Source organism: Prunus dulcis, chromosome 1, assembly GCF_902201215.1.
Source record: "Prunus dulcis chromosome 1, ALMONDv2, whole genome shotgun sequence".
In the NCBI taxonomy this organism is placed as follows: Eukaryota; Viridiplantae; Streptophyta; class Magnoliopsida; order Rosales; family Rosaceae; genus Prunus; species Prunus dulcis.
This window is the reverse complement of record NC_047650.1, coordinates 2,397,775-2,419,580: the sequence shown is the minus strand read 5'-3', so window position 1 is coordinate 2,419,580 and position 21,806 is coordinate 2,397,775. Positions and strand designations below refer to the sequence as shown.

Genomic DNA, 21,806 nt, shown 5'->3' with positions numbered 1-21,806 from the left:
ACCATGGCAATGAAGAACAATGGTTTCAAACAGTGCAACTCAGATCATACTCTGTTCTTGAAACATCGAAAAGGGAAGGTAACAGCATTAATAATCTATGTTGATGATATGATTATTACTGGGAATGATAAACAGGAAATATCACAGCTACAAGACTATCTGTGCTACGGAGTTTGAGATGAAGGATCTAGGTGGACTCAAGTATTTCTTGGGAATTGAGGTGGCTCGATCGCAGCAAGGCATATTTCTCTCTCAAAGGAAATATGTCTTAGACTTGTTGACAGACACAGGAATGCTAGATTGTAAACCTGCGGACACTCCTATTGTTCAGAATCATCATCTTGGAGAATATCCGGATCAAGTTCTAACTAACAAAGAAAGATACCAAAGGTTAGTGGGAAGATTGATCTATTTGTCACATACTCGACCAGACATTGCTTATGCGGTGAGCGTTGTCAGTCAATTTATGCACTCTCCAAGTGAAGACCATATGAATGCAGTTCTTTGGATACTTAGATATTTGAAGTCTGCACCTGGAAAAGGACTTATGTTCTCAAAGCATGGTCATCTAAATATTGATGGTTATTCAGATGCAGATTGGGCAGGTAATGTAACAGATAGAAAATCCACATCGGGTTACTTCACATTCGTGGGAGGTAATTTGGTGACATGGAGAAGCAAGAAACAGAATGTAGTAGCTTTATCCAGTGCAGAAGCCGAGTTCAGAGGCATGACTAAAGGGATTTGTGAACTTCTTTGGTTAAGAAAGTTGCTTACTGAACTTGGGTATAAACCTACATCCACAATGAATCTCTTTTGTGACAACAAGGCTGCTATAGCCATTGCACAGAATCCGGTTCAGCATGATCGTACTAAACATGTTGAGGTGGATCGACACTTCATCAAACAAAAGCTTGAGGCTAAAGTGTTTCAGTTTCCTTTTGTGAAATCCGAGGATCAATTGGCGGATATTTTGACAAAGGCGATTTCCAGTAAAGCATTCCACAATTCACTAGATCAGTTGGGCATTGGCGACATCTATGCACCCGTGACTTGTGGATATTGACTTACTTTCCTTACACACCAAGAATTCCTATTATAATTGTAATTGATTTACTTTAATTCCTGATTTCCTACAAATAGATTTAGGAATTTATTATTTACTTGCCCATTCAGGTTTCGTTGTATTATAAATATGACCTCATACAAGGAGAAGAATACACAGAAAATTCCCACAAACAAACATTTTCTCATAGTTTTCATATTTTAGCATTGTTTAACCAATATAATATTCTACAAAATATTAATCATATAATATTACCCAGCACATGTCCTACCTCTCAGCATTCTTAGAAAAACAAATGTAGACCATATAAGAGCATTTTCAGCAAGGGGACCAAGGGGAGGGCTAGGCGGACCAAGCCCAAAATGCTGTTTTCAGCAATAAAAAGTGGCCTGGGCAAGGAGTGGGACTCAGCAAACTGGGCTGGCCTGAGGGGAAGGTTGGCCCGAGCGCCGGCCTGCGTTTTGGAGATGATGCCCCCGCTATAGTCCCCAAACGGCTAGCTTCCACGTGGTGCGCGCTGGGCTCTCCGATCAGACGTTTTCCAACAATCCAATGGCAGCCAATTTTTGTGCAATTAAAAAATGAAAAAAAATTTAAAAAATTACTGATATTTTTTTTTTCTCTATACCTTATTTCCATTTTCAACATTTATGTCTTTTTACTTTCATTTATTTTTATATTACTCTATTTATTTAAGTTTACAATGTAAATAAGGAAGTACCCCTCATTTGGAATCAAATAAAAATACTAGAAAATCAAATTCCCACCAAATCAAAATATGAAAAATTGGTTTTAGTGCAAAATACGATTTAGGCTAAAAATGATGGCTCATTAAGTCAATATATACTTCATATTAAAATCTCATAAAATCAAGTTTTCTTATTTGATGTGTAAAGAATAAAAGCCGCCAAAAATTATCTTGAAAAAATGATTATTCCGAAAAACCATTTTTCATACTTAGTCAATATTGCACCTCTGCTAAAAAAATTATGGGTCCGCCAGTATCTATAAATACCAACCAATACTCTTCACTTTTAACACCAAATCCTCATACTTTTTTTTTCTTCTATAAATACCAACCAATACAACTAATAAAATAAAATCTTCTCCGAAAATATTATCCGATATGAATAGTATTGACACGTAGAAACCCAAAAATCTTATCCGAAAATATTATCTAAATTAATTATTAAGTAAAAAAAGTTCTGAAAAAAAAAAAAGGAATAGTATTTGCCATGGCAAAGGGCAACTGCTGGAAACACACTTTGCTAGGGGGGTTTGGGTATCTACTATTCACGTGAATAATAGCTGCCCTAGGGCTCCCCTTGCCATGGCAAGGGGCAAACTGCTGGAAATGCTCTAAGAGATATGCAACCCATTTGAATTTTTTGAAGGAGAATGCTAGCAACTTTTATTCTAATTTTTTCTTTTGAATTTTTTTCCTTTTTTTAGGGTAAATTATTCAAATGGTCTTTAAATTTGTATTCGATTTACATTTTGCTCTTTAAACTAAATTATTCGTTCAAATGGTCTACAATTTTTTATTAATCGGCGCTTTGGTTCTACCGTTGCATTTTTTGTTAAATTTAGTCATGTGAGCAGCACATGCTACATTTATGGGGGCAAATAAGACTTTTGACCCCTTTATCACCTCTTTATTGACAGGACCCGACCCAATTTCCACTTTGAAATTCGAGCCAAGTCCTGTGCGTGTCCGACACCTGGCGAATGTCGGGCACAAATGACCTTTTTGCCCTCTTACTTCAATTTCTCTTTAAATTTTCCTTAGACTTCTGCCGAAAATTCGGCAGAGTCTCCCCTGTATTTTGACCAGTCCCAAAATTTCACCTGTAAACAATCTCAAATATTCCACCCAACTGCCAGAATAGGATAAACCAAAATTGCCAGATTCAAATTTTCCAATAAACTCGATATCAGAGCAATTTTCTAAAGTTCACGGGTTTTCAGGAAAAATTTCTACAACTTTACCTGACTTTGAAGCGTGGAGGTTAAGAGTGGCCCGGTGGTGGATCCTATGCACTTCTACAACCTGGGGGCGAAAAACAAGTTTTAAACTGTGAGTGGACAAAAAGTGAGATTCTTAAAATCAAGCTAGAATATGATTCCCCCATTTTGAAATAACTAGAGATGTATATACTTCGAAAATTTAACTATATCTCCATATAAAAGATTCTATAAGCATGAATTAGTATACTAATAAAGAAACTTACATAATCGATCTGATATAAAGATATTACTGCCTGGAAGAATCAAAGAACTGGTATACTAAATAAAAATACCAAAAATACACATGTGCAATTACTGAGAGACCAATATAAAATGGCTGAAAATCATCCTTGAATAAAAGAAAGCTCAAAATCCTTTAAAACTTCGTTCGACTGAATTTACTAAAAGAATGAGTAAACAATATCTGCAGTAAAAGCTTTAAAATCCTTTAAAACTGCCACCTAATTGTACCCCTGTTATATCCGTCAATTCCCTGGCAGGTCTCGGGCGCCACGCAGTCCACCCGAGCCGCAAACTGGCGAAATCAGGGGACTATGATCAGCCTGTCCCGCCGGCAGATTCCTCGATGACACCAAGTCAGCTCGAGTCGCTCTGGCAGGATGCAGGGGACCGTAGTCAGCCTGATCCGCAATCCTGGCAGGTCTCGGGGACACAGAGTCACCCGAGCCGCAATCCTGGCAGGTCTCGGGACACCAAGTCTGCCGAGCCGCAAATCCTGGCACTCACGGGCCGAGCGTCCCCGAAACTCGTGAGGCAAGTCAAGTGCACTGACTGAACTATAATCAGACTGGATGTCCGTAGACATCGGTCCAACTCTGGGTAATCACCAAAGAAAACGGGTACGAGGTGGTTTTAAAATAATGTCCTTTTAAAAAGAAATATCTGAATAATAACTGTAAAACTCAAGTCGTGCTGCGGTCTTAACTGATTCAAAACTCAAACTCTGTTTCTGTAACTGGTAAATAAGCAGCACCGACTTATAGCATTATTACTGTACTGCTCATATTCAAAATCGTATTAAAACTTACTCAAAGACTGAATGAAGAAACTTACTCAAATAAACTTATTTATAAAACTCATGTAGATAAAATCATTTATAAAATCTATTTTATATAAAAGCACATCAATTCATACAAAAGCACATCAATTCATTCATAAAATCTGATTTATGAAAGAAGGTCCACTCACAGATGGTCCGAGCTACTTCGATCCCTCAGAGGTCTCCTTTTAAAATCCTGTCGGGCTCCTGGTGCCTGATTACCCCGAAAGATTAAATTAATAAACTGCTGAATAAAAAGAATTTCAACTAAACACCCTGCCCCCGGCTCCTAGAAATACGCGCATCTCAATCCAACTACTCCTATACCCACATTAGCTCTTTCAGGCAGTTGGACCAGTTTTTGGGAGGTCCGATACTCAGCTAAGCGATAACTGTCAGATCGGCCGACCCGGGACCCGTTGGGTCCACAATCTCCGATGGCCAATCTGGATTCCCCTGAAGGTTTCTCACACAACGGGAACCATGTTCTGCGAATTTGGTCCGAATCGGAAGGTCGGATTGGCCAAAATCGCGTTATCGCTTAAAACTCAAACCCTAGCCCCAGGGTTCGCGATTTCGGAGTATCCGGGACTCCGATTCGCAATCCGTCGAATCCTACGTGATCCTGAAATCACATAGACCGACATATCCAAAATTCAGCTCGATCCGACTATTTAACGACACACCACTCACGGATCGCGCGATATGGAAAATCCGTTCGGGGCTCAAACGGACTCCGAATCGAGATCCGCGAAATCCCACACGCTCGTGACGACACTAGGACCTCAAAACTGGCCAGAGCCATGTCCCCACCCTGGCCCACGCGTTCCACACGCGCGGGGCAGATCGGGTGTCCAAAGCGATTCGGGTGTGCCGAAAAATCGTGGAACCGAGACTCCAAACTCCTACCCTAGGTAAAACACCCCATTTGGAGTCACTTTTGTTCTTGGACTACCCCCCAAAAGTGACCGGAAATGGTAGTTTCGAAGGGCCGAAGTTTCGGCCAAACTTCAAGTCGAAAATCGAGTGATCTAGAGGTGAAATCGACCAAAGCCCAGCCTACCATCAGTTAGAGCATGAAAAATAGGTGAAGATCCATACCTCACTCGAAAGATTTGGTGAAGAAATGAGGGAGATATTCGAACTGGAAGTTCGGGTGGCATTCGGACGAACCGTCGGCTTCCATGGCAGATTCCGGCCGATTCTGACCACAGCAGCGGCGGAGGTGGGCCGGGAAATGTCGGCCGTCGTGTGCTGGTTCGTTTGGCACCAGTCTCGGAGATCAGCTCCAAGCGAGGCGGCCGGTGTGATGTCGGGAAGGGAGGAAGGTCGCGGGAGGGTTGCTGCGGGAGGAGAGAGAAGGAGCTGACGGGGGAGAAGAGAGAGAGCTATAAAAAGCTGACTTTTTGACCAAATTACCATTTTGCCCCTCGCGGTTTTTAGACCATATCTTCTTCGTTACGGCTCCGATTCGGGTCTACTCCGTGTCTACGAACTCCTTTCGCCGCGCTCTACGCAGTGGCGTAGGCGAAATTCCCAAATTCTTTCTCGATTAAAAAGTCAAATTTTTCCCTATTAAAATATGCGAGGGCAATTTGGTCATTTTGCTAAAAGATATTTTCTTTACTTTTTAGATATTTTGTTTTGGGTTCTTACATTTATCACTACTGTATCACCTATGTATCACCACTTTATCACTTATATATCACCACTTTATCACCTATGTTTCACCACTTTATCACCTAGGGCGGTTATGGACGATTTTACCCTTATTTTTTACAGCAACATTAACATAATGTAAAAGTAGGATCAATGGAGCGATTAATATAGAGATGGACCATTTGAACGAATAATTTAATTGAAGGACCAAAATGTAAATCGGGTATAAGTTTGAGGACAATTTGAGTAATTTATCCCTTCTTTTTATGACATGTGTCATTTTCTCTACACTTAAACAATGACATTAATGCATTAGACAATATATCTTTTGTTCCCAAATTTATCCTTACTATATATATTAACTTTATATTTCCTTCAATTTACAACTTAACTTAAGCAATTAAATTTAAAAAATAAACACTAAAAGTTCAATTAAATAAATATTTGAAAATAAAAACGATGTATACTTCCCTAAAAAAAACTTTTTTTAGTTCCAAAAATAAGTTTTACAATAAAACCTTTAAAAATTATGGAATTTTAAAAAAAAAATACAGATAAATATTTTTTAAAATTAATGAACATTCTAATTGATTAAAAAAGTTTAAACATAAATATAAAAAAATATAAAATAAAAAAAAACCCAAACCCATTGCAGCCTCTCTCTCTCTCTCTCTGACCCAAAACTCAGTCCCCTCCCTTAGAGCAACTCCACCCATTTATCCTTAGTCATGGCAAGGGGGGAGCTAGGGCAGCCACTATTCATTGAATAGTGGTTGCCCTTGCAAATAGTATTTTGTGTTTCCACCCATTGTCATGGCTAAGGGCAATTATTATTCATTTTTTTGTTTTTTTTCACAAATTTTTTTAAAAAAATAATTAATTTGGATAATATTTTCGGATAAAATTTCCGGGTTCCTACGTGTCAAGACTATTCATAATCGGATAAAATTTCTGGATAAGATTTTTGGGTTCAAATTTCGAATGAATTTCAAAATTCAAATTTCAGATAAATTTGGGTTCAAATTTCGGATGAATTTCAAAATTCAAATTTCGTACAAATTAGGGTTCAAATTTCGGATGAATTTCAAATTTCAGATAAGATTTTCATCCAATCAAATCAAGCCACATGGCATGTCTATCTTGCCAAAATTTTCTATAAAACCAGGGGCTCAGCTCATACCTCTCACACCACATCTTTCTATATTTTCATTTCTCAGAGTTTAGAATTCATACTTCATTCATTCTCAATGGAAGATTTTAGGAGATGCTTGGAGAAGCAAGAGCGAGAAACAAATGAGAGAAACCGTAGAGCAGATGAAATCAATGAGTTGCAGAGACAAGTCGATGAACAAGTTCTCATAGCAGTGGCTTTGCAAGATGAAGAGAACCAAGGTCACCTCTGTGGTTCACAAGTTGGCCGCCACCGGAATGTGAAAAGACATAGGCATTCTCAGGGTAAGAATCTTTTGGAAGATTATTTTATCCCAACTTCTTTGTACTCTGATGTTTATTTTCGAAGGCTATTTAGAATGCAACCCCATTTGTTCAATAAATTCATGCATGATATTTGCAATTATGATGCATACTTTATTCAAAAGTATGATGCTACGGGGGTTTTGGGGCTTCTTCCGGAGCAAAAGCTTACTGCTGTTATACGAATGTTGGCGTATGGAGCATCTGCTGATCAGGTGTATGAGATTGCCCAGAGGGGGAAGTCCACTATGTTGGAGGCTTTGGTAAGATTTTGTCAAGCAGTTGAAACTCTGTACACTAGGGACTACCTGCGTAGACCTACTCCTAGGGACCTCCAACGGCTTCTACAAAAAGCCGAAGCTCGAGGATTTCCAGGAATGATTGGTAGCATCGACTGCATGCACTGGCAATGGAAGAATTGCCCAACTGCCTGGCAAGGTGATTACGGAAATAGAAAAGGCCAAAAAAGTATCATCCTTGAAGCCGTTGCTGGCTTCGACACATGGGTTTAGCATGCCTTCTTTGGAGTTGCAGGATCCCAAAATGACCTCAACGTGCTGGGTCAATCCCCGGTCTTTAAAGATGTATTGAGAGGCCAGGGCCCCAATATCACCTATCAAGTCAACTATACAGTGTACCAGACGGGGTATTATCTAGCTGACGGCATCTACCCGAGGTGGACCACTTTTGTCAAATCCATTTCGAATCCCCGATCCCGTAAGCAAAAATTATTTGCTACCTATCAAGAGGGATACATGAAAGATGTCGAAAGGTGTTTTGGCATCCTTTAAGCTCGGTGGTTGATTATTCGAGGTGCGGCCCGTATGTTTGATGAGGAGATCCTCAAAAGCATTATGATGACTTGCATCATCCTCCATAATATGATTGTGGAGGATGAGTATGATTATGATGCTTTAGAGGTCTACGAACCGGATCCAATGAACACGGCCTTGACACAGATTTATGAAAGGCCCATGGGGCCAAGTGGAGAACCGTTTGAGCCGGAACCGTTGGTGAGGGATGGTCATTTGATGACCCGAATGATAGATCGATATACAGAGATGCAATCTTCGTATATTCATGAAATGCGTCAAGTTCACTTGATGGAGCATCTATAGGCGATGAAAGGCAATGAAGATGAATGATGGAGCATAGATGCTTTGGTTATATTTTATTTAGTTATGGTTAGGTTGTGTTGTATTTTTATTTATTATGGTTTGGTTGTGGTTTGTTATTATTATTGTGCCTTGTTTGTAGTTTTTTTTATTTTTATTTTGTTTTATTTGAAGTATGGAATACGTTGAATAAAAAGGTAATTTATTGAATGCTTTATTTATTAAATAAAGAAATCTAATACAAGTCATTAAGAATTACTACTACTAAAATAAAATACATGAATTACAACAACTTTAATAGAAAACATGAAAAATACAAATACATAAAAGGTATGCTAACTAATATAATGGTTTCCATCATTTAACCAATCCGTGTTGCTAGACCCATCATCCCGGAAAAGTATTCTTCTCATAACATCCCTTCGTTCTACCTTCCAAAATTGTTTTGTTTCAGGGGACATATGACTTGTATCCATCACCATGGTTTCCCGATCCGTCTTGTCCATATCTTTTTTGCGCAAATACTCCATTTCTAGTGCATACTCGGCTTGAAGGGCCAACTCTTATCCTGGCGTTTCTGCTCCATTTCAATTCTTATGCCGTTTTGCCTTGCAATTTCCTCCAAAAACTTTGAATTATTATTGCTTGAATTACCCGCTTTCTTTGCCTTCGCGGCCTTTCGGCCAATGGGCCTCTGCTCCTTTTCGATGGGTGAGTTTTGACTCATAGGGGAATCGAGATGACAGGACCCGACCCAATTTCCACTTTGGAATTCGAGCCAAGTCCTGTGCGTGTCCGACACCTGACAAATGTCGGGCACAAATGACCTTCTTACCCTTTTGACTTCAATTTCTCTTTAAATTTCCTTAGATTTCTGCCGAAAATTCGGCAGAACCTCCCCTGTATTTTTGATTTATCCCAAAATTTTCACCTGTCAAATAATCTCAGAAACCCTACCAACAGCCAGACTAAGTCAACAAACAGATTCCAACCTCAATTCCTTATGTTCAACATGATATCAGAGCATTTTCTAGGGTTTTCAAGGTTGCAAGGATCTTCTGCAAAACTTTACCTTGGCGCAGAAACTATGATTGGCCCGGTGGTGGATCCCGCGAACTTCTACGGCAGATGGTCCGAGCTACTTCGATCCCTCGGAGGTCTCCTTTTAAAATTCTGTCGGGCTCCTGATACCTCACTCGACTGATTTGGTTGAGAAACGGAGGAGATCGAGCGGCTGGAAGTTCGGATGGCATTCGGACGAACCGTCGACTTCCATGGCAGATTCCGGCCGATTCCGACCACGGCAGCGGCGGAGGTGGGTAAGGAAACGTCGGCCGTCGTGTGCTGGTTTGTTTGGCACCGGTCTCGGAGATCAACTCCAAGCGAGGCGGCCGGTGCGACGTCGGGAAGGGAGGAAGGTCGCGGGCGAGGGCAGCTGCGGGAGGAGAGAGAGAGCTGACGGGGGAGAGGAGAGAGAGTGATATAAATATCTGACTTTTTGACCAAATTACCATTTTGCCCCTCGCGGTTTTTAGACCATAACTTCTTCGTTACGGCTCCGATTCGGGTCTACTCCGTGTCTACGAACTCCTTTCGCCGCGCTCTACGCAATGGCGTAGGCGAAATTCCCAAATTCTTTCCCGATTAAAAAGCCAAATTTTCCCCCATTAAAATATGTGAGGGCAATTTGGTCATTTCGCTAAAAGATATTTTCCTTACCTTTTTAGATATTTTCTTTCTTTTTGATATTTTGTTTTGGGTTCTTACACGAGAGGTGAATCCTATGTCATTGAATCACGGAGTGGTGTCTCGTTTAACACAACGGCGGGACCCGTCAGAATAATTATGAAGCGTTTGCAATATTTCACCACCTCCCAACATTCATGATGGTTGAAATTTTTTTTGTCACCCCTGGTTGCACCAAACCACATTTGTGCTTGAATCATCTATTTAACAAAAAAAATGGAAATGCAATAAATATTTTAAATATATTGGATATGCAAGTAAATTAACCTTACAAATAAATTAGAAGTGCAAGAAAATTAAGAAACAATTGGAAATGCAAGAAATATTAACAACATATTGAAAATGCAAGAAATATTAACAAAATATTGAAAATGCAAGAAATATTAACAAAATATTTAAAATGCAAGAAATATTAACAAAATATTGATAATGTAAGAAATATGAACAAAATATTTCAAATGCAAGAAATATGAACAAAATATTTAAAATGCAAGAAATATTAACAAAATATTGATAATGCAAGAAATATGAACAAAATATTTAAAATGCAAGAAATATTAACAAAATTTTGAAAATGCAAGAAATATTAACAAAATATATATATTAGGAGATTAAACTTAATAAAACAAAAATTATAAAATACTTACATCGTTAGTACGATTTTCCCCGCTTCTATAGTTGTCCACCGCTTTTGCTAGGGCATCTCTCCATTTTCCCAACTCTTTATTGAGAATTTTCCACCTACTAGATAATGTCATCTCCGTACGAGTAGATCCCGAAATTTTTTCACAAAATTCGGCATGAATTTTTTTTCACATATGAAAAAATTTCATCTCATTGCCGGACATGGGACAATGACAAATTTGGAGCCAAGCCTCACACAAGGAAACATCTTCCATGGTGCTCCAAGCCCCTCCGGTTTCGATAGAAGAAGCCATAAAAATATGAAATAAAAATACAAGGTGAAAAAGAAGAAAATGTTGAGTAAAGAATGAATAATAGTAGAAGTATAATGAAATGTATGAGGATTGGTGTTGAAAGTGAAGGGTATTGATAGGTATTTATAGAAAAAAAAAAAAAAAAAAAAACTGAATTTTTTAGAATTTTTTTAAAATAATTTTGATTTTTTTTTCATAATTTTATTGCCCAAAAAATGCCAGCCGTTAGATTGGATTCAGAGATGCTGATCGGAGGGCTGGGAGGGCGACACGTGGCATCTTCCCGTTGGAGCTGGTGTCGCGCTGGTTCAAATTTTTTTTACCGTTGGAGCTGGTGTCGCACTGCCTCTGAAATAAACTATGATTCCACTCTAACAGTTCCCCAATCTGCTCTACTTGCCTTGTTAACAAAATGCCATGCCATCCCACCAGCACCTATGGAAAACTCAAGAGATCACACAGAGGGAGAGGGATGGGGGAGAGAGAGCCCAACAACTGCATGAACATGTATTACAACTCATATACTCATTTGCTTGAAACACATACAACATCAGAATCTTCCTTGTTTAATGAAAATTTTCAACATCAGAATCTTTTCTATGAGAAAGTAAATGCCTAAGCAAAGAATGAGGCCTTTGATTACCTACACAGTAGATGACTAAGAACACTTCAAAGTTCAAACATTGTTCGAGCCTCGATTATTAAGGAGAAATCTCGAAAATACCATTACTTGTATAATTAAGACAGTACGTCGCTATCAAAATATCTTACTAGTAATAACTCTTCTTCTTCCCTGAACAGACTTTTAAAGCTCCCACAAAACACACTATTTAACATTTATAAATAATTTCTTAGTATTCCTGACCCACACTAATATTATTATATAAGAAAACAAACAGGGTCTTTGACTTTCATTGGATGTCGTAAATATTTTGGCCCTCCGACGATAAAACAGGGTCTTTGTGCCAGCCTGAAATCTCTGCCAATGGCTGCTATTGCTGGAATATTTCTAGAACGCATTGGTCACATCTGTTTGATGGTTTCTTTGCCTACAAACGGCATGATGTAGTCGATAAATAACTCCAAACCTGGAGTTTTTAAAAACTACCAATCCTTTGTTACAAAGCCAAATTGTTCTGTCGAAATGTGATCTTCAAGACTGCAGGTTCTGTCTCTTTTACAATTTGCTTACTAATGATTCTTCCTCCTCCCTAAACAGACTTCTAATGTTTCCTAAAACAAAGGATGACTCTTTTCATATACCTAAGTAACTTCTTAGCATTCGCACTCCCTAATATCCCTTTATAAGAAAACAAACGGACTCTGACAAATGTTATAAATGTTTTGTATCAGTATCAATAGTGAAAACAATGAGACCGATACAAGATGTTTGCAATTTGCATGAATGACCTCAATAGATGAAATGGTGTCGTCCATCAAAAGTACAACAAAGGAATCTGTATTCTTCTGTATGAAAAAGCAAAAGCATGCCAAGAATTCACCATTAATCAAAAAGCAAAACTCTCTTGCAATTTGCAAATATGCATGCATGTCCTGCCTCAAAATTCAACTAACATATCTCAATCAATACCAGCCCCAGTGCTGCTATGTGCACCAGAAACCTGAATCCTTAGAGACTCCAATTCCATCTCCAACTGGAAATTCCTCTCCCTCTCGTTCTCCAACTCCACCCTCAGCCTCTCAATCACTTGCCCCATCTCCTCCTCTCTGATCACCTGCCTAGCATCCACCCCTCTCACCATGCCAAACAATGTCAGAATTTGCTGCCTCTGCTGATCCAAGCTCCCTATGAAATCCGCCAGCTTACCCAACATTATTTCCCCATACAAACCACCGCCCACATTTCCACTCAGGGCACCCACCAGGGCTTCCACATCAACACCACCACCACCCAACAATCCCCCTGTCTCGCCCACATTCTCACTATGCTCACCCACCGACATTGCTTCCCTCTCAGCTCCTATCACACCCACATTCTCACTCTTGGCCTCCTCCCCAACCCGACCCGGTGAACTCGGATTCGACTCACTCCACTCACCTGCCCTGTCCTGGATGATGGTTTCTCCACCAAACCGAACCATTTTCACCGCAGAATCGCCTTCAGGCTCAACTGGGAACACAGGGTCGAGAACAAACTCATCCTCATTGAAATTCCACCCACTAATCCTTCTGTGCTTAGCCCTCTGCCTCGCTGAGCTACCTTCATCATCTTCCTCTTCATCCTCACCATGCTCAGCATTAATACCCTTCTCCTTCATCAGCCCACCCAAACCCTGGGTTTTCTTGAACCTTTCCTCAACGCTGGGCAAACCCAGAAGCACATTCTTCACCAGAAAATCCAAGCCCTTGTAATTCTTGAAAAACGAGTGCCTCAGCAACCTCTCCGCAGTGGGCCTCTTGTTCGGGTCTTGATCAAGACAACAACCCACCAAGTCCTTAAAGGCCTTAGAGAACTTCTTGCTCTTGTAATTCTTGTCCTGATGATTTTCATAATCCGAAAAGTGGAACCTCTTCATGATCTTCAAAAGCAGAGACTTTGAAGGAGGCAAGTTAGACAGAGGAGGCCCCCCATGAGCCAATTCCAGAGCTGTGATACCAAAAGACCATACATCCGCCTTGCATCCGTAGCCGTTGTGCGAGTGTAACACCTCCGGCGCTATCCAATACGGCGTCCCAGCAACATCGTTTAACCGAATCGAAGACTCTCCACTCAAATTGGCCTCAGAAACAGATGCAGAAACCCCAAAGTCTGCAACTTTAACCGACCCATTGAAGTCAATCAAGATATTACCAGCCTTGATGTCTCTGTGAAGGTGCCCTTGCTCATGAAGGTACGACATGGCGTTCAGTGTCTCCCTGAGGACGACGGCAATGCAGGGCTCAGGTAGGCCGTCGGGGAAAGCAGAGGAGATTATGGATTGGAGAGACCCGGCGGACATGAACGGCATGACGACCCAAAGATGACGGTCCACAGTGAAAGAACAATAGGCACTGAGGATATTGGGGTGTGAAAGAAGAGAGAGCGTCTTGGTTTCACTTAGAATGTTGTCGAAATCGGCCCGGGATTGATCGAGATCGATGGACTTGATTGCCACGATTGTGTTGTTCATCGGCAAACAGATGGCTTTGTAAACAACAGCGCTGACGCCGAAGCCAATTTCATCGAGGATTTGGTACGCAGTTGAGTCCAATGGGAATTGGACTTTCTTGGGTTCTGGGTTTTCTTGGTGAGAAGAAGAAGTCGACATTGGAGAAGACAAAAAAGCAGAGATCTTGATGAACTGAATTGGGTTTTTCTGAATTCTGGGAAGTGGGTTTTGTTGGAGGAGATTGATGGGTTTTGAAGAGAAAAAGAAAAATAGGGGTTTAAGCAGAAATCTTGTGGAAGGTTGATGAAGCGGTGAGTGTGGCTTTTAAACTTTTAACATTCAAGAGTCGGGGGCTGAAAGCGAAGTTATTGCATGTAATTAGTTAGGTTGGTTAAGATAATACAGTTATCTTTGATACTTGAAAGAATCTTTGATCGTTTGTGAGGGTTTCTTTGTAATTGGAATTAGTTAGGTTGGTTAAGATAATACAGTTATTTGCCATGTCAGCATTTTCTTGGGAAGGAAGTCTTTTAACAATTTTTAATCCTATTATTTATGTTTTGTGATACAATAATTGAGTGTTACACACTGACGTGTCCACCAAAAGTTTGATGTTATCATAATTAGTAATACTTTTGTCATAATTTTTTTATAAAAAAAAATCATACATTACCTGTAAGTTCTATTTTTACATTACCATAATTTGGACTTTTTATTATTATTTTATTTGTAACTTAAGAGGGATTTCAAATTTGAGTTTTCCTTAAAATTAAAACAAGGAAAAATATGAAACGAAAAAAATTATTAAACTAAGAGGTAGTTTGTCTCAACTTGAACTCAATGGTTGAAGCTTTTTCTCTTCTCTTGCCATGAGAGAGAGGTCCACTCTATTGGTGAAATTTCTTCCATATTATGGCTCCACTCTATAGAACGCCTATTTTGAAGGGAAAAGCAGTAGAATTCTTTAGTGAATAAAAGAAAAGGGTATTGACTTGCAGACTAGTGGTAGTAGGTTTGAACCTCTATGACATCATAGTAGTGTGCGTGAGAAACTCACCATCTCCTCTAGCTTAGACTATCTCTTATACTCGAAAAAGAAAAGAAAATAACCTTGACTTGCAAAGCAATGATTTTGTGTTTGAACCATCTTGACACCTTAGTAGTGTGTGTGCGAGAAACTCCATTTCCCTTGTAATTTAGACTATCGCTTGTATTAAAGAATAATAATAAGAACAATAAAAACATACAAACCATATTATTAACTCAGAAAAATGGAAATATCATGGACACTGGCCATGTCCCTATTGGCCTTGCTACATGAAAATAATAGAACCCAAAAACTAGAAAATCAAGGAAACTATGGCAGCGAGTAATGTGACTGATGGTGGAATGCGACCCCAGTCTTTCCTTATCAGTATCCCTTCAACGATAGGGTAGTTCATCAAAATGACGTAAAAAGGGTATGAAAACTTGTATGAAAAGTTTGTCCAACTCCCCCAAAAAGATGACTCTAGAAATCCCAACTACAAAGGAAGACAATGTTCAACAACAGCCCTTGGAGCAAGAAGTAATATTCATGCTTGGGAATCAAACACCCCCATATTGTAACGCTTGAGTTGGTCAACATTGTCAACTTTGTTGGTTAGGCAGAAACTGGCTTCTCTCATACCAATTTTCTTCATGAAGCCATCCACACTGCCATATACGTCAGATGTAACTGACTTCATCGTCCATTTCCTTTGCTCATTTATTCAATGTCGAAATGTAAATCCCGTTGAGAGAACCTTGTATAAATATTTTGAAATCAACTAAAGGAATACGAACTAAAATACGATGAAGTATAAATTTGAGACGTACAAATCCAAGAACAAGACCAATATGTATTAGGATATTGCATGACGCTAAATCAAATTGAAGATTTTATGACGAGAATTATTTTTTTATGAGGGCAGTAGAATATAATGGATGACTATAAGATAAATATTTATACTGTGAAATTGTCAGATTGTGCCAATCTTTGTTGTCAGATAGCGTGACAAAAGATAGATTAATTAGAGGTAACCTCCTTATGTGATCTAATGATCGTCGAGCGACTATACTTGTTTTCTTTTTCGTTTTGTTAAAAATAGTATAGCCGAGCGGCTATACTTATTTTGATGCGTTGGCTTCTAATTGCAAGGCGCACTATACTCAGTTTTCTCTTATATATGTAAATAGTATAGCCACGCAGCTGTACTCAGTTTTCTCTTATATTTATATTTTAAAAAATAAGTATAGCCTGGCGGCTATACTTATAATAGTGCACATACCCATCTTATGTGTACACTGATGAAGACATGTATTAGGGTCTTTCTAAACGTGCAAAAGGCTAGAGAGAGAAATCTATTTCCTCAACATTGAAGGCTTGCCTACAGATCGCTCAAGGCAAATATCTTGATATGGTAGAAGACTAATCATTCAAGGTATGTATGTAATAGTGTAATTGAATTTTCGCCTAATGTTATTGTGAAAATCATGAAGTTCAAGATTTTTGGTCATGGATTGGGTTCTTATGGTTTTATCCAATATTAAATTTACATGTGGTATTAGAGCATGGTTAAGAACTCTCTTGATTTTCCATTATGATTTATAGGGTTTGATCTTTTAATTTGATTGAACCGTAACAGTGTTCATGATCTATTGTGTTTTTGATTAACTTTCTTTGATAAAATAATTAGTGCATATTTTGAAGTTGGGTGAATGTTTAATAATATTATATATTATGAATGGTGCACTGTAACTAGCAATTGTATATATGAATCAATATATCGGCTTATGAATGAGCGTTTATGGATGAATACAAATGGATTCATAGAAACGACAATTATTAAAGGTGCACTATTTGCAGGCAGTAGGCACCTAAGGGTTCTATGTCGAAATTTTTTATTTATTGTATTTTCATTAATGAATTCATACAAAAGGCATGAATTAATTTGTATGTGTATAATGGGTGAAAATAGAAATTGTTTCATTTCCATATTAAAAGTACACATACAGAGGAATGCAGAGGATAATTTAATCCTATTATTTATGTTTTGTGATACAATTAATCGAGCGTTAGACACTGAGAATTCTTTATAGAATTCTTTATACAATTTATGTTTTGTGATACAATTTAATCATATTATGGCTTCACTCTATAGAACACCTAATTTGAAGGCAAAAGCAGTAGAATTCTTTAGTGAATAAAAGAAAAGGGTATTAACTTGCAGACTAGTGGAAGCAGGTTCGAACCTCTATAACATCATAGTAGTGTATGTGAAAAACCCACCATCTCCTTTAGTTTAGACTATCGCTTATACTCGAACAAGAAAAGAAAATAACCTTGACTTGCAAAGCAATGGTTTTAGGTTTGAACCATCTTGACACTTTAGTAGTGTGTGTGCGAGAAATTTCATTCTCCTTGTAAGGGCATGCCACATGGACAAAAGAGAGCATCGGCAAGGTAGCCTTCAGCATCATAGACTGCCGATGGCAAGGTCAGGACGAATGCATCCCTTGGCCACGTGGAGCACTCACAGTGAATGTCTACAGTCCCACATTGAAATTCTACACAACATGCATACCTCTCAAGACTTATAAAAAGGGGCACAAGTCCCCGAATGGAAGTAATTGGAACTTTCGGCATACTTAGCCATTAATTTAGGCATTGGAGAGTCTTCGGCCGTTTCAACACCGGTGCCCTAGGTCTTACCGAGCGTTCTCATTTTGCAAATCAATCGCTCTACCAAGGCCGGAGCATTTAGAAGGCCCAATACATCACTAAGTTAAGCCCAAAAGTGCCAAATCACTTTTTTGCATCAACAAATAATAATAAGAAGAAGAATAAAAGCATACAAATCATATTATTAACTCAAAAAGATAGAAATATCATGGACACCGGCCATGTCCCTATTGGCCTTGCTACATGAAAATAATATAACCCAAAAAATAGAAAATCAAGGAAACTATGGCAGAGAGTAATGTGACTGATGGTGGAATGCGACCCCCGTCTTTCCTTATCAGCATCCCTTCAACGATAGGGTAGTTCATCAAAATGACATAAAAGGGTATGAAAACTTGTATGAAAAATTTGTCCAACTCCCCCAACAAGATGACTCTATAAATCCCAACTGCAAAGGAAGCCATGTTCAAGATCACCAGAGCAGCCATTGGAGCAAGAAATAATATTGATGTTTGGAAATCAAACACCCCCATGTTGTAACGCTTGAGTTGGTCAACATCGTCAACTTTGTTGGTTAGGTAGAAACTGGCTTCTCTCATACCAATTTTCTTCATGAAGCCATCCACACTGCCATATAAGTCAGATATAACTGACTTCATCATCCATACCCTTTGTTCATTTATCCAATGTTGAAACGTAAATCCCGTTGAGAGAACCTCGTATAAATGTTTTGAAATCAACGATAGGAATACGAACGAAAATACAATGAAGTATGAATTTGAGACCTGCAAATCCAAGAACAAGACCAGTATGTATTAGGATATTGCATGACACTAAATCAAATTGAAGATTTTATGACGAGAATTATTTTTTTTTTTATGAGGGCAGTAGAATAGAATGGATGACTATAAGATAAATATTTATATTGTGACATTGTCAGACTGTGTCAATCTTTGTTGTCAGATAGCGTAATAAAAGATAAATTTTTTTTATTATGCGCAAGAATTTCCTTAAAAGATAAGTACTCTTTATCTTGAATCATTTGCGCAAAAGATATTCGATAGGAAGAAATATATGCTAAAAGAATCTTTAATTACCTCTGGGTACAAAGGAATGCCATTGAGGAGGCAGAGCTGAGGTATGGTAGCAAGGCACCACAATGGCAAGAAATGGAAAATGGGGACAAGAGCCATTTCTGCATAACACATACTTTGAAGGAAAGTGGACGTTTTCAAAGGGCCATATATAAGAGGACAAAACTTGGAGAAAAGAACATCAACCATCCCAGAGGTCCATCTAGTTACGTGGACAAAAAAGTCATCCAAATTGGTGATACCTCTGCCCAAGAACTGTGGCCTTGGTGGATTATAATACACTGAAATCCAACCTTTGCAATGCAAACGAAACCCTGTGACGTAATCTTCCGCCACAGACCCATACATGAAACCAACCTGCCATAAATGAAAGAAAGACCACAATAATTATTAATATTATTAAGTTGAATGATTCAATGGGTATAGTTTTAAAAGTATCTGTACTTGCCTCTTCCCCCCATTCGGTGCCATTTTCGAAGGCACAAGAGGCTAGAAGTTGGGCTTCATTTAGCAATGCATTCTTTCTGTGGATGAGCATATCAGGCTTCTTGTTTTGGTGGAGGCATTTGATGAACTCATTGGATGGACCAAAAGATTGTCTAAGTTTCATGGGATCCCCATCTGGAAATTCAATAGTGAAACTAGTAAGAAGCTTGTGATTAATTATAACATACAAATACATGCTTATATAATGTCTAAGAATATATACTATTAATGGATAAGGGGTTGATAGCTCAAGCAGAACATTTACCCTGCACTCGATGTCCTAGGATAAACTTGTCAGGATAATAACAATTTAATTTTCTTTTTCAAACCATAGCTTTTTCCTTGAAGCAAAGATTAATACGATCAAACTGAAATGATTGACAAAAACTGGGTGATTGACTGTTTGGTATTTATTAAGTGTGACCTGCAGTTGTACAACAAAGACAATGACACAGATATGCACTCTCAATTACCAAGTCGATCCAAGTAAAACTATGTATACAAAAACACACCTTCATGTTTGGAGCTTGAACATAAGGACAACCTCTTGATGTAATAGCCAGTACCAGCCACACCTGGCCCTCCAACCCCATCAACACCTTGCCATAGCAGCTTTGAAAGTAGTCAAGACCAACAAGTCATAAAATTGTCAGATATATTATTGCACATAAAATATATATATATATGATTTTCATTAATTATATTTAGGGGCCAATTTGTAATTAAATATATTCATGTATAACTAATGTGAAGTTTTGTCCTTGAATCCATACCGAAAATATCGACCTCATCTGACTGTCATAGATATCATTATTACTGATGTTGTGAAATTTTTGAGGGAATTGAACAAATGCTAGAGAGGGTGATATCTTTGGGTCAAGATGGAAACACATTGCTTGCCGAGCCGAACTTGGATCATGGCAATGCATGTCACAATCTAGCCCTAATATGTACGGAGAATTGCTTATCACACCAGAGACCCGTAGCTGAAAAACAATAAGTGCACAATATATTAATTTACACGTAAATAAATAAATACATAGATGCATAGAAAAATTGTTCACTTGTCACATAGTCGGGCTTGTATAAATTATGTCACATTGTCACTTTGGGTCGATGATCATACTAGATATTTGATAAAAGAATATTACCGTAAATGCATAAATAGAAGAAGATTAACGAAAAATTGAAAGAGAGAGATACATACTAGAACATTGAGCGCTCCAGCCTTAAAATTGTGAAAATGAGAAGGCCTTTTCTCACGAGAAACGTATACAAGGAGAGGCATATTTTTGGTTTCATTTTCTTGAATTGCATCCTCGCTGGATGTTTCTTGTATAACCTGCCAAATTTCCAGATATGGGTTATGATCATGAATTCATGTTAGCGGTGGGGACATGTATTTTCTCGTTTTGTTTTTGTTTTTTGTGTGGGCATGGAATGCTTTCTATATAGCTAACTGCGTTTATACATATCCATTAGTAAAGGACAAAATAGGAAAATGCTCACTTGTTGGTTGGCAAACCAAAGAAGAACTTGGAAACATGGCTTTTTGTGATGATGAGATCACAGACCAAGGCTTACTCTCAAAACCAAAACAATACCAAATGTCAATATATACCTCAATCACTGCAGGGTGATTTCGACTCGGTCCGCTCCTTGTGTCTCCAACCGTTGCTTTTACTTTTTTCTTGAACGCCTCATATTTCTCCTGCACCCAAATCTCCCCCATCAACTCTGGTAGCTAGAAACACCATTAATATAATACATAATATATTGTCACATATGAGTACTGTTTTCTTGTGTCCTATTAACTGTTGATTTTGTATATCATCTCTCTAATAAATCGGTGATATACAGTTAATTCGAAAATTTCAACTCTCATTCACACTTGCAAATATCTTCTCTTCTCATGAATGCCGTTCATCACCCCCAAATCCGCAGAGAACACTACCTTGTTCTGTAGCCATTGGAATGATTGAAAGAGTAACTTGACACACAGCACAACTCCTCAATATCGCTTTCTGTATACTCTCTCACAGATGGGGTATGAGCTCTTTTTAGTGGGGTTTTACGATATGAGCAGGGACTGTGTATTTATATGCATCAGTCGGGATTCCTTGCCCATCAAGGAGTCCTCAACCTCTCCTTATTGCATCAGAATTAGGAGTTCTAATCCACTATAAATTAGGAACCTTAGCAGTCTTGGACTTGAACTGAAACACTTCTCTCCAAGACTTACAAGTCCAGTTATAATCAAATTCCTAGTCTCCACGTTGGTTTGGAACTCTATGTTGATTAGTAGACCACTTGAGTGAGATTTAAAACATAAAAATCTTACATTCTCCC

At 38.5% G+C, this 21,806-nt stretch overlaps 2 protein-coding genes across 2 annotated transcripts; both read right to left on the bottom strand.

The window, feature by feature from the left end:
• Nucleotides 1-12,536: 12,536 nt before the first annotated feature.
• Nucleotides 12,537-14,350, bottom strand: LOC117621332 (serine/threonine-protein kinase BLUS1-like). The gene has a single exon (XM_034351751.1). It carries the CDS (start codon nucleotides 14,331-14,333, stop codon nucleotides 12,645-12,647), a length of 1,689 nt encoding a protein of 562 aa, XP_034207642.1. The 5' UTR covers nucleotides 14,334-14,350; the 3' UTR covers nucleotides 12,537-12,644.
• Nucleotides 14,351-18,039: 3,689 nt separating this feature from the next.
• Nucleotides 18,040-21,308, bottom strand: LOC117615703 (cellulose synthase-like protein E1). Its single transcript, XM_034344838.1, has 7 exons — nucleotides 21,079-21,308; nucleotides 20,665-20,799; nucleotides 20,231-20,443; nucleotides 19,970-20,069; nucleotides 19,420-19,592; nucleotides 18,975-19,328; nucleotides 18,040-18,662 (listed from the first exon to the last, which is right to left on the bottom strand). Exons 1-7 carry the CDS (start codon nucleotides 21,187-21,189, stop codon nucleotides 18,117-18,119), a joined length of 1,632 nt encoding a protein of 543 aa, XP_034200729.1. The 5' UTR covers nucleotides 21,190-21,308; the 3' UTR covers nucleotides 18,040-18,116.
• Between the last annotated feature and the right edge of the window lie 498 nt (nucleotides 21,309-21,806).

What these genes read in the sequence shown, in the direction of transcription:
- LOC117621332 (XM_034351751.1), bottom strand. Translation starts at nt 14,333, where the DNA reads ATGTCGACTTCTTCTTCTCACCAAGAAAACCCAGAACCCAAGAAAGTC.
- LOC117615703 (XM_034344838.1), bottom strand. Translation starts at nt 21,189, where the DNA reads ATGGGGGAGATTTGGGTGCAGGAGAAATATGAGGCGTTCAAGAAAAAA. An exon ending in AGATGAGGTCGATATTTTCG is followed by an intron (nt 20,070 to 20,230) that starts GTATGGATTCAA and finishes CTACTTTCAAAG; the next exon opens with CTGCTATGGCAAGGTGTTGA. An exon ending in GCATTCCTTTGTACCCAGAG is followed by an intron (nt 18,663 to 18,974) that starts GTAATTAAAGAT and finishes TTGGATTTGCAG; the next exon opens with GTCTCAAATTCATACTTCAT.